Genomic DNA, 12,886 nt, shown 5'->3' with positions numbered 1-12,886 from the left:
GTAAAACATCTTTGCAAGGCTGAATCCGTTCAGAACATTGAGCTCCAAAGGCACATTCCCACACATCCAAGTCCCCTCACCAAAGTTCAGGACTCAAGAACCGAGGAAGATCGACCGGGCAATAAGCGTCTTTATTGGAGCTGATAAAATTGCACCAAAACCACAGACCGGCATGGGAGACCAAAGAAATCTGTGCTGAGTGTCCTTTAGCGCGACTGCCTCTGTGACCCTCCCATTCAGAGTCCTTCCTTTCGTCACCAGACCGAGGCATCAGGAGACGGTCCATCGCTGAAGCACAGGAAAGAATCCAACTGCATTTACTTCTTTGAAACCTACGGTATTGTGGTGCTCAAGGTAGATAGAACTTAGCTCAAGCTGAATAGTGTCTCTCCAGTGTTACTGGAGTGCATTACAAGGTGTTTGGGTGTCCACCCCTACCTCTAGCTCAGGACACAAGCTAGGAAGCCTATTAAGGTGTCTGTTGCAGGGTCCCTAGACATTAATTAAAATGCTCTAGCAAGATAACAAAGTGTCTAAAGTATCCAGAGGATCTTTGCCTTTTTCTGCTGCTGCATAAGACTTTTGTTCCACTCCTACACTGACTTTTGGAAAGTTAGGGATTGGACTTCCTAAGCATTAGCTATCAAAAAGTGTTACTGAGAAATATGTTACAGCTAATAGTGTTGAATACCCCCTTCTTACCTTTCCTAGAGACAGTGCGACTTTATAAATGAATGTTAAGGAGAATTCTCAGAAATATGTTCATACCCTTCTACCTTAGAGACCCCCCCAGCTCTTTTTGCTAGACTTCAGTACTTTAAAACATTGTGCAAGACAGTTTACCTACCTGCAAAGAAGATCTTCAGCTCCCCTTGACATTGTGCAATTAACATTGGCTGTCCTGGCTCCCTGAGTGACTCTTCTTACCTCTGATTCTGCGCTTTATCTTTTCCCCAGGAAAAGGTTAATTTACTTAACATTGGAAGGTATTAAGTGTACTTACCGGTTTATGAATGATTTGTTAAACTATTTTTTATTCCTTTATTCTATCTTTTACACCAAACTCAGTATTGCTCTAAATGTACCAGTGATAAATCAATGTCCACTGTCCTAGCTATTTAAGTGACCTGAGGGTGTGAGTGTGTGTGCCATCTTCAATGGGTATCATTTGATTTAGAGAAACCAAGTGTGTTTTGAAGTGTACTTTAATTGTTACATATATTGCTCCCTTCTGACGAAGGCGTATACAACTATTAAATGCATGAATAATTGCTTTATCAAGAAACATTGAGTGCAAGTGTTTATTTGAATAATTGTACTGTGAAACTGTCATTACTGATCACATTGACCCCTCTTGACATAAGCTTGGCCCCTCTTGAGATAAGCCTGGCAGCTCAGCCACACTACCAACGTGTGCAGTTCAGACTTATACCAAAGGTTGGGTCCCTATTGCCAGGAGGTCAAGGTTATTGTAGTGCACCCAAAGGGTACTGCATACAATCTTGCCCAACAACGAACCTATCATGTCTATCAAATGCAGGTGCGTGGCACTACAAGTTATATGGTAGAACTGTCATTTTCTATAACAATTGTAAGCGCAAGCAACTACCATTTAAAATGATTGATATTTCTTATGTGTTTTAGTTATCAAAAAGTATTTTTTTTACATGTGTATATAAAATAAATATATTTTATTACAACATTGTGTGCAAGTGTTTCTTTGGACCATTGTATTTACTGGGTTCAGTGTACTTGCCTGCAGCTTACATCCTCCCAGGATCAGCCTGGCTACTCTACCATTGCACCAGATCCTTTGGTAAGTACAGACTTAACTAAGAGTTGGGGGCCAGCACACCAAGGGATAGTTTTATAGAGTCTTCCCCTCCAGGTGGACATTAGGAAAACTTCCAACACAAAGCGACCCCTGGACAATCCACAAAGTCTTCTGGGAAACTGAGTCGGCGGAGGGGAGGCAAATGCAGTGCATCAGTCCTCCCCAACCCCCCAGTCCTTGATAGAACAACATTGGGAATAGGATCCTGAAATACAAGAAATTTACTTACCTTAAATAAAAGTGTTGAAGAACTTTTTGAACTATCACCCACACAAGTAAATTACAATTTACAAATTCGAGTGAGAAACATTGTTGCTCCTGTGAGGTTTGGGTACAAGATCCCATTCTTCTTAGGGTTTGGTCTGCTTAAGTTAGGTTGACTTGCGATAGGATGCCATTGTTTACTGCATCTAATCTACTTACCTGCTTTATGGAATAAGTCATTAGATGTACATTTGAACCTATGGTGAATGTATTTGTATCAGAGTACTGTGCAATAATACTACCGTTAGATCCATTTGTCTGTGTTCAGAAGTCCTATGATACCTTTTATACTTGGTCTACATTGAATTATTGTGTACTCATTGAGGGCCCATGGCCGGACTCTCACTCTCCTGAGAATAAGCATGGACTGGGTTTTGGCTAACGACTCAGAGGTGCCTGTTCACTATAGCTAGGGTGGCCTCAATCTGTCCTCCAGGCCATATTGTAGAAATTCATCTGAACAACCAGCAACAGACTTTCTGGCATCTGAGTTCGTGAATTGGGACTCGACAGCCCCATCACACGCACCACCAGCCCTTAGTCCACAAAAGGGACAGTTTTCAACAAAAAAATAATTTCCATAGAAAGCATTTCCTGCCCCGAGAAGGCAGGAAGCCTGGCCAAAGAATAAAGAATAGAACACGTGAAAAACCCATGGCACAGCCATCTTCGGGTGCTAGCTTCCTTTAGTAGCTACTCACGATAAATGCAACAGTGAACGAGAAAAATAAACGGTAAAAATATCTGTGCTGCCACCAGCTATTCTTGGGCATATATTAAGTGACCAAAAAGCCATTATATAAAAGGCGAAGGATACAAAGCATCTAACATAAGGTAGGCTGCCACTCATATGAAGTACATCTAGTTCCTTTATTTGTAGTATGAATATAAATCAGTAACTGGGGCCCCCAGCTTATCTAGCTCTTTACTCCAACTGCCTAACCCTTCTAAATCTTCCCCACCTTCTCACTGCCAAACATTTTGTCACCATGGCTCTATGTTGTACTCATTCTCATGATATCACGGTCCCCCAGCACAGCTGGATATGCAGCAGGAAATATACAACATAACTGTATATTACCATACTGCATTTTACCATGAGGTTACCATACAAGCTTTCATAACAAGGAGTGTTTCTCAAAACTGAGTCAGAGATTAAATTGCCCCATAAGCAAAACAGACAAGGGAAGTAAAGCTAGCGGCTTTACTGACCGATAAACGGCAGGACAGGGTTCAAACAAGCAACAGGAATGGGGTCACACAGAAATCTAGGGAAGGAAAGGTGCAAAAAGAAAATCTTTAACAGCCGGCATGGAAGCCTTGGTCAGCAACAGTTCACCTCAATGTTCCATAGGGACGCGAAGGGGGAAAAAAGCTCTTCTCTGCCTTGGATGCCTTCGGTCATCACCTCTGGAGCACAGCAAGAAGCACTATACGAAATGGCCATAAATCTTCTAAATCTTTCACGGCGGGGAGTGTAGAGACCCGGTACAACTAACTGTATTAATGACATGGTCAAGGGGGTTCAATGGTTAAGTGACCTTCTTGGCTCAGTAGGAGAATGATTTAAAAGGTTAGCAGGATGGGAATGTTTTTCAGACATTGCCACAAACCCTAGACCAAATACTTCCAAGAGCGCCCATGTTCTGCTTGCTTCAATCAACACCAAACCAACTGAATACAAGGACTTTTTATGGGAAGCAGAACCTATTTGAACATCATACTGACCAGCCTTCCGAAGCGTGTCATGGTCCGTTACTTAAGACACTGTGCCCATATAAAGCTCTGTAAACTCATGTGATCAAAGTATATTCCGATGTATCCACTTCCTATATGAAGCATGATGAACTTTTGCAGGAAGGTGCTGTGCAGCAGATTTTTTGAGCAAATATGGCATTACGCAGAAACAAATCTAACATTTCAAAAAGTCATCTCAAAACATTTTGCAGGAATAAGTAGAAAGACTATCTTTACATTCAATATCGATAAGATGGTCATGTACATATGAATAGTTACATTAATTTGAGCCACTTACCCCAGTCCAGGTATTCGTTCACATTGGCCAGTCATCCCTGCTATCAGGTTACTGTGGATCATCATTACTCCTTTAGGTCGCCCTGTAGACCCACTAGTGTACATGACTACTGCCAGATCGGTAGGAAGAGGACTGCATGGTGGCATGCTCACTAAAATCAGAAAACAGTGCGTTAGGGCCTTTCGCAAAAGTAGGATTTCATTTAGTCACCATGCGGTCTATAATATTAGCCAAGAAAGGCACAAAAAAAAAAAAAAAGTGCTTTTGGCATATTCACACCAGAGCAAAGAAATCCTGGCTTGCCATGGCTAGCGGCATGAATATATTGCTAATGCACATCCATTACTATGAAATACAAAATTGAAAACAAAATTAAAAACCACGGTCATGTTACTAGGACAGAAGCAACACATCCGAACACCAGTTTGGAATGAGTTGCCTTCTACGAATTACAGAGCATTAGCAAAAGGATACTCATTCACATTTTTGAACTGTGAATAGCACATCACTTAATGGTTTTAACCAGCTAGACAGCGTTGATGGCGTTAGGTAGTATGTGCAGGACGATGGTCTGAAGGGCTGCCCAGAGCAATGCCAAAGGAAAAGGTTAATTCAAAACCTTGCAGCCATTACCTCGTTTTGCATGAAAACGAAACCTTGCACTGCATATGCAGTGGAGATTTGCTTACAATCTATATCACTGCTATACATTTATATTTTCGGTCCTTATACCATAGATTAATGGTATTTATTTTTAGAGAGCACAATTGTAAGGGCACACATGGGGCATGGCACTCAACAGGGTACCTAAAGCAACGGTCAAACGCATCCCAGGGAGACGCAGACATCCCACCAGCAGAATAGGGCATGAATAGGATTGGCTACCCATAGAGCTAAGGAGCGCTAGAACTACAAGAAAATACTTTATTGTACAGACAGATGCTCAGTGTTCACTGCTGTCTGCATACTTGTGTCAGAAAGGTCGTTAAGGTCAGTAAGGCAGAATTGTATCACTACATAGCACCTTCCCAATCAAGGGAGGCCTAATGAGAGCATTTAGGTTAATATTACAAGCACCTTGACTTACAGTTTTCGTGTTTAGCTCCCAGCTCCTCCACTTCAAGGAGGTTATGGAGCTCTATTTCTGCTGGGTAGTGTGAGCTTTTCATGATCTTCTTGCCAACATAAATGATATGTTTGAGATGTGAAATCTCCGATAGCACACCCTGTGGAAACACATGTTAAGTTAAAAAACAAAGGGCAAATCAATCTTAATTTGAGAAAAGGTCATGACTGGACATTCAATACCGTCATACATATGAAATTCAATTACTCTACATAAAATACATTTCAGTTTCTCACATTGTGTGTCTACCTGTCACTTGTAGGATCAGGAATAGCCAGCAAAAGGAGGAAAGCGGTTCTGTACTGAAGAAAAATATTTACAGCAGCGACATTCAGATTTGAATTCAAACATACCTTAAGCTTAGTTTCTAAAAGTTCAGCGCTGGTGATGAGATATGATGCCCCGGACTCATTTAGGCCATAGGCCACTGCTTCCTCTCCAAGTGTCGCGTACAAAGTCACAACTGTTAGGAAGATAAATGGTTACATGAGAAACGGGAACATCCAGTAGATTTCATATCCAACAAACAGAACATGTGGACAGGCCTAAGAAGCAACACATCGCCAATAACAATTTTCAGCTGTGATAGGGGCACAGAGAAGAATGTTTTATTCGAGAATGGAATTCAGGCCGATGAAATATATGGAATAGATTGGCCCAGGCTTCTAGAGCACAGGATCAGACTACAGCAAGCATTTATTATGGAGGCACTTAAAAATGCCTGAAAGGTTTGGCGCATAGTCCTGTTGGCATCAGAATCCAGAGAGCAGGATGTGATGGGGACTAGGAAAGACAATTAAAGATTACTAGATGAAACACTGTAGAGATGGTGTACACATTCAACCTAATAAAAATTAAGGTGATGGAAGAGCAAGTGTTTTGCCAGGAACCTCAAGTTTTGATATTCTGCAAAAGCTAGGATCTGAGCTAGATCTTCAGGCTGTGGAAATGTCAGAAAGCCAACAACCAGAATACCCCCCCCCCCCCACACCGTACGGCATTAAATACAAACTTTTTGAGACGCAGAGGAAATGAAAACTGAAGGTAGTTGGACTTGTGATGAGGTGAGACAAAGCAGTCTAAAAAAACACTGAGCTGGCACGCTTTATCCAAAATGCAGGTGATACAACTAACATGCAAGAGCAGATGTGGTCTGAAATGCCTTACAATTCTTTGAGGAAAATAGAGTTTACCACACATGTGAACAAGGGAAAGGGAAAATGGTTACCAAAACAAGCTGGCATGAAAATGTGTAAGCAGCTTGAGAGAAGTAAGATAAACTATTAAGTTCATATAGCTGTTTTTGTAATCATCAAATCTCATAATTACTTATTGTCAGTGTAATCCTACAGTGCCAAACATTTTCACAGCTATTTAAATGTAGGTTTAATGGCCTAAAACCTCTACTCGGACACTCCAGTTATATTCCACAAAGAAAGCAAAATGACTGCTACTTGTATGTAGATTAGTTACATAAGGCATTGACCAGGCAGATCTTACCAGAAATTGCATCTACTACCTATATGACCAGCCCTACAGATAAGGGGTGTATCGGCCACTTTTACTCCAAATTGGCAAAAAAACAGCCAAAAATAAATAGGGAGCAAAAATACACCCATCAAAAAAATAGGCAACTGACACAGAAGGCTGTCCCCAGTTTTCAGCCACACAGCTCCGTGGATACACTTAGACCAGTAGTACACTTCGCGCCTCAGGAATAATGTCTTCTAATCATACTGCCTAACCAGAAGAGGTACAAATGCACCTTTTTAATGTGCACGGATAAATTGGTGCAAAATAAATCACAAAACATTTATATTTTACAGTTAAAACACTTACGTGCTAACAAAATACTCCCGTTGCGAAAAGGACTTGAACTCCCTAAATAAACCTTTTACTCCAACATTAGGGAGTAAAATACTCCAAAATCTTATCTGGATTAGCATCTGTTTTGGTTGATGTGCAAACGCGGCTTAATTTTACATAACCTCAAGGACTACGGGATCCAGCCTGCTTGCTGTTACTGCTGGGCGTGGACTTACCCTCGAGCCACTGACAAGCTACTTGATGCTGAAGTGAAGCGTGAGCAAAAAACATCGCCGATGGGCAAGCAGATAGGGCGGATGACCAGACCTTTGACATTATTGCCCCTGTGCCTCCAAGGGTAAGTCAGAACATTGAGAATGAAGATTAGGAACGGATTAAGAGTGGCAGAGACTGGATAAGCACTGCACGGAGGCTATGGACAGAGGCTACCTACTGGGGCAACCAAGAAAGTGCCTGCAAAAAACGATTTGAGCATCTGAGAATAAAGAAAAAAAAAAGCATTAAACTGCTTAGGGTCTAAAACATCCAGAAGATTGAGGATGAGCCATAACCCCCTGCCCCACCCAATTCCCCTTGGCCTAGTTAACTGCGAACCACCAGTAATAGAACAAGGTGCCTTAGTGGTTGCCAGAGGGCTGAGAGGCAGTTGGGAGAGATTGCTGAATCCATTGGCGTGAGCAGCCTAGACCAATGGCAACCATGAGACCTGGAAGATTATGTTGGGGTAAACATTAGGCAACCTTTTCCGCAAACGTACTGTAAACAAGATTGACATACATACGGGCCAACGCACGCAGAGGGGCTATCTTCTTCTCCCGTGTTGCCCATGAATAAAGAGGGCAATATGTAATGGGGGAAGAAGTTAATTTAAACGACTCGAAGGGCAGTGCCACGAGCTGTTCATTGGCAGCAATTTTTTAATATTTTAATAATCTCCTTACGGAGTTGGTAGGAAAATGTGATGCATTACAGCGGAAATCAGATCTGCAATCTGACATTGAAGAAAGTGTTAAATAATGGAGAATACTAAACATCCTACACACAATCAAGATGGGGATGGAGGGTGTTAAGCACTGCAAAAAGTGTGCCCAGATGGAACGGAAACCAGTGGAGCTAGTGAACTCTATTGTCCTAGAGAAGTTAAAATTGGTACGAAATATGGGAGAAGACACGAGAAGGCAATAAGTCAAGCAATTATGTATAGGAACAAAAGGAAAGGCAAGACCTGGAGAGAATCTGCTACAAATATGTAGAAAGTAGTGCAACTAATTGATAAGGACTTGGGTGGCGTTGATAAGCGAACCAATGGAGAAGCGGCTTACCTGGCATTTTTAAATCTGAAAGGCCTAAACGGGAAAAAAGGGCAATTGCAATTATTGGGGCTGCTTAAGATTTGACTCACCTTGCATACAAGAATGTCTGAGGGAAGATAACCTAATTGAGGGTCAATGGGGCCATTTTAACTTATTTGCAGCAGCAGAAGGATTACGAGGAGTGATCCTTCTGCTGAGGCTAAACGTTCGGCACTTGGGGGTTAGGGGGAGGTATCAGGCATTCTGGATGAGGTACTTCTGGATTAAAACGGGATACTAAAACAAACAAGACCAATGATAAAGGACTCAACCAAAGACAATATTGGTCATGCATTTAATGTCGATAATCAAGACACATTCTATAAATGGAGACAGGATTAACAGTTGTACTTGTTTTTGATCATAAAAACCGTTTGAGCTTCATAATTTAGAAGACAATTAAAACAAAAGGCTAACCAGATTGGCCTACTTTTTGAAAGCGATCTTTTTTACATAAATAGAGCGAGGCTCTGAGCTTTTGCACTCCATTATCCAATTGCAGTATACAAATAGCAAGGACATTATTAAGCATTTATAATGCATCTCTACAAGTGTTGCTAGGCGTCACAAGATAAGGAAGGAGGGACGGGACAGAGGGAAAAATAGGATAAACTATCCTGTGTAACACTTGTAGGCACGTTACAAATGCCACATCATATCCTACTATTTGGAACGTGCAAGTGCAACAACAAAGTGCAGAGGGGGAATGCAGGGGAGAGTGAAGGGGAAGGTGCAGCCAGGGCAACATAGCCCTGGGTAAGTGCATGAAGGGCAGGGGGGCAGTAGGAGTTATAGCTCCTAGGATCATGGTAAGTCCTGAGGCAGCGCAGCAAGATAGTCATGGAGAGGTCTGGTACGCTGCGAGACAGAGGATACCTGCAGACCAGTCAGGGCAGGCAGACGGGAAGGTTAGCAAGGAAGAGGGAGAGCAGGCAGAGGAGAAAAAGGTCTTGAGCAGCTTATGGAACTTCAGGTGGTCCGGCTCAAGTTTGAGGGGAAAGGAGGGAGGCACCTGCAGAGGAGGGAGATCTGCCCGCACTCAGCTTGGAGAAATATCCGATCCTCAGAGCTCGAGGTAGCTGAGCAAAGGGCTCTAGAAGGAATGTATTTAGGCAGAGACAGTTGGATATAGTGCAGGCCATTGCCCCAGAAAGCCTTGTGGACAATGCAAAGGGTCTTGAACTTGATCCTTGCAGCCACCAGAACCAGTGTAGAGATTGCAGGGTTGGAGATATACAGCCCCTGGGCTAGAGACCAATGAGAAGTCTGGCTCTAAATTAGTTGAAAGGGGTGAAGAGTAGAATTCGGCAGATTGAGAAGAACAAGTTACTTACCCCTGGTAAAGTTCTTTCGACTGGATGTTCATCTTTGATACCAACAATATCCAGCTTCAGCTGCTTTGGAAAATGTTCGGCAGAGGGCGCTGTGCATTGATACAGTCGACTCGATGTCGCTCAAGGGCCTCTGCCTCGAGGAGGCTGTCGAAGGCATATATAGCATGCACAGCGTCTGTTGGCTTCAGTTCCGTTTTTCGTGTTACTCTCAAGTAAAACTATCCACATAAAAGTGGATTTGACCATACTAGACTGAAGGAGTGTAAGCAGCAATAACATGGGAAATTCTGAGGGGTGATTGAGGGGAGGAAGGGGGGGGGGGCGATGAAGAATGCGTGACAGGAATAGGCGAAAGAAAGTTACCAGGGGAAGTAACTTGTTCTTCGAATGGATTACGTCCTCCAACGTATGCCTCATCTTTGATAAGATGTTTGAGGTAGTAAGAATTTTGTTTACAATGGTGTCCATGAACAGAATGAAGGACTGCCTTCCCAAAGCTTCCATCTTGACTTCAGGTGGAATCAAGGCAGTAACGCTTAGTAAAAGTGTGAATTGTAGACCAAGTGGCTGCCTCACAAATGTTTTTAATAGGAACGCCTCATTGCAAAGCAGAACTAGCCATGCCTCTACTAGAATGGCTCAAGCCTTCCGGGGATCCTTGCCGGCCATCCTGTAGCATTCGGAAATTGCTAGAATCCATCTGAACAAGGTCTGTTTCGTTACTGCCTGCCCCAGCCCATGACCCATGGATCCTATGAATAGTTGGTCATCCAGACGAAGTTTTGACACCCTTGAAATGTAGAAGCAGAGCCCTTCGTGGGTTGAGCCTATGCAACGGCTCCTCATTGCCAGGATGAGGTGGAGGGTAGAAAGTGGGTAACACTATCTTATGTCCTAAATGACAGTCAGATATGACGGGTAGGAATGAAGGTTGACCCTCAGGATGACCTTATCCTTATGAAAGACTGTAAATGGTGTTTTAGAGGATAGTGCCTGCAACTCACTCTACGGGCTGATGTTAGTGCTACCAAGAAGATAGCCTTGAACTTTAGTAGTCCTAAAAGGCATGAATGGAGTGGTTCAAATGGTGCACACAAGAAACTTTAACACAAGATTAAGGTCCCAAAAGGGAATTTGAAAGAGAGATGGAGGGAACACATTAGCGAGTCCCTTCAGAAATTCAATCAAAGGCATCTTAAAATATGGCGTTTCCTCAGACGAATGCTCAAAGAGGGAAAGCGCCGCCAAATAACTTAATGGTCCCAAACTGGAGCCCCAGATTGGCTAAGTACAGCAGAAAAGATAACACCTCGGGTGTCTTGCATAGCAAAGGGCCCACATTCCTGTCCCTGCACCAGCTGCAGAATGTGTTTCAACGGCAGCAGTAAAAAAAAAACCTAAAAAAAAAAACTAACTGTTGCTGTGCTTTGGGCCGAAAGCAAAATCTCCATTAGGTCATCTGGGAGGTCCCAATCCTTATATCTCAGCCTCTAAAAAAACATGCGTGAAGACAGTGTCTTGACCTCTGGATGGAGAACCTGACCTTTCTCTCACGAGGGAAGGTCCTCTTTGTGGAAGACGTATTGGAGGGCAGATTGATATGTCCAAAAGGTCCGGGTACCACATCCTCCCGGTCCAATCCGGAGCAATTAAGATCATGGATTTCCCAAACTTTCTCAACCTCCTGATCACGTGAGGAATGACAGGGACTGGAGGAAAAGTGTGCAGTAGTGGAAACTTCCAATCTACTACGAATGAGTCTCCTAGAGCTCCTCCTGGGGGAAATTCCCTGGAGCAGCAGTTTGCACTTCCGGTTGGCACCGGTTGCAAACAGATCCATTTGAGAGGTTCTCCAAATGGTAAAGATCTTTTTAAAGGACTTCCTGAGCTAGTTCCCACTCGAGGAGACTGCTCTACCTGCTCAGAGCGTCCGCCGGCGTGTTCTCCCCAGCTAGGTGAACGGCTGATGAGGAGATTCCTTCTTGAATTGCCTAGTACCAAAGCTGCATTGCCCCTCTGCACAGTGACAGTAAACCTCCTTTCTCTTGTTGAGGTAGTACTTGGCCACTGTGCTGTCTGCCATCAGGACATTCTTGCAGAGGGCAGATTGCTCTCAGCTCCAAATGATTGATGTGTTGTTTGGACTCTGATGAGATCAACGATTTGGCGTGGGCGCCCCACCCCGTGAGTGAGGCACCCATCACCACTGTTATCGCTGGCCATGGTTGCCAAAAAGGTTCTCCCTTCAGAATGTTGTCCTTGCAGGCCCACCACAGGAGATCCTGTGCGACCCTGCTTGGAACTTTAATTAGGTCCGACATGTTGCCTGAGAACAGACCTTTGTGTCCCGAGAGCCCATTGAAGGGTTTTCATTCTTAAGCGACCCTCTGGCACCCGAAAAATGTAGGATACCATGAGGGCGAGCAACCTCAAAAGACTGCAGAATGTCTTGAGCCCTCACATGGGGTGGTGAGGTCTTCTCTCCACCCCCATCCCCCCCAGGTATGTATACAGTACCACCCTGATGAACTGGAGCTTTCGAGATCGTATCATTTGGGACATCTTGTAATTGAGGGAGAAATACCAGTCTGGAGGGAGTGGCAGGTGATGCTGAGATGATCCAGGACTTGTTTGGGAGAACACACCCTGATCAGCCAATCGTCCGGGTAGGGGTAGACGTGAATCTCCCCCTCTGCCGAGACTCACTGCCACCAGCACCATCAACTTGATCAAAGGCAGAACTCGAAACTGATAATGAGAACCGTCAAACCTCAGGTACTCTGTGCTGGAGATGTATGGCACATGAAAATAAGCATCCTGAAGGTCCAATGACACCATCCAATCCCGGCGTTGGAGGGCCTGAAGGATCTGAGAAAGTGTGACCATCTTGAACTTGTCCTTCCTGAGGAACCTGTTCAAGTATCTAAAGTCCAAGATGGGTCTCAGTCCTCTGTCCTTCTTGGGGATTAGAGGAACAAAGGATGGCATTCTCCATATTTCCTGTTACAGGTACTGGTTCTACCGCACCTCTCTAGCAGGGTCCACGTTTCCTGCAGAAGGAAAGGATCTGGAACCCAATGGCTCACCGGTGGATGGTTCTGAGGTCTCTGAATG

General features: G+C 43.7%; 1 protein-coding gene across 6 annotated transcripts in view; it reads right to left on the bottom strand.

Annotated features, from left to right (window-relative positions):
• The window catches only part of ACSL4 (acyl-CoA synthetase long chain family member 4), a 492,223-nt gene that overhangs the window by 290,176 nt on the left and 189,161 nt on the right, over positions 1-12,886 (bottom strand). For all 6 annotated transcript variants that reach the window (XM_069612616.1, XM_069612617.1, XM_069612619.1 and 3 more), the window contains exons 5-7: positions 5,613-5,722; positions 5,221-5,359; positions 4,134-4,284 (exon numbers count right to left, since the gene is read on the bottom strand). In XM_069612616.1, the coding sequence (XP_069468717.1) occupies positions 4,134-4,284; positions 5,221-5,359; positions 5,613-5,722 (400 nt within the window). The remainder of the gene's footprint in view (positions 1-4,133; positions 4,285-5,220; positions 5,360-5,612; positions 5,723-12,886) is intronic.

The sequence above is a fragment of the Ambystoma mexicanum genome, chromosome 5p, assembly GCF_040938575.1.
Source record: "Ambystoma mexicanum isolate Mex_15411 chromosome 5p, UKY_AmexF1_1, whole genome shotgun sequence".
Taxonomy (NCBI): Eukaryota; Metazoa; Chordata; class Amphibia; order Caudata; family Ambystomatidae; genus Ambystoma; species Ambystoma mexicanum.
The sequence above is the reverse complement of the archived record's forward strand: the minus strand, read 5'-3'. Positions and strand labels throughout refer to the sequence as shown.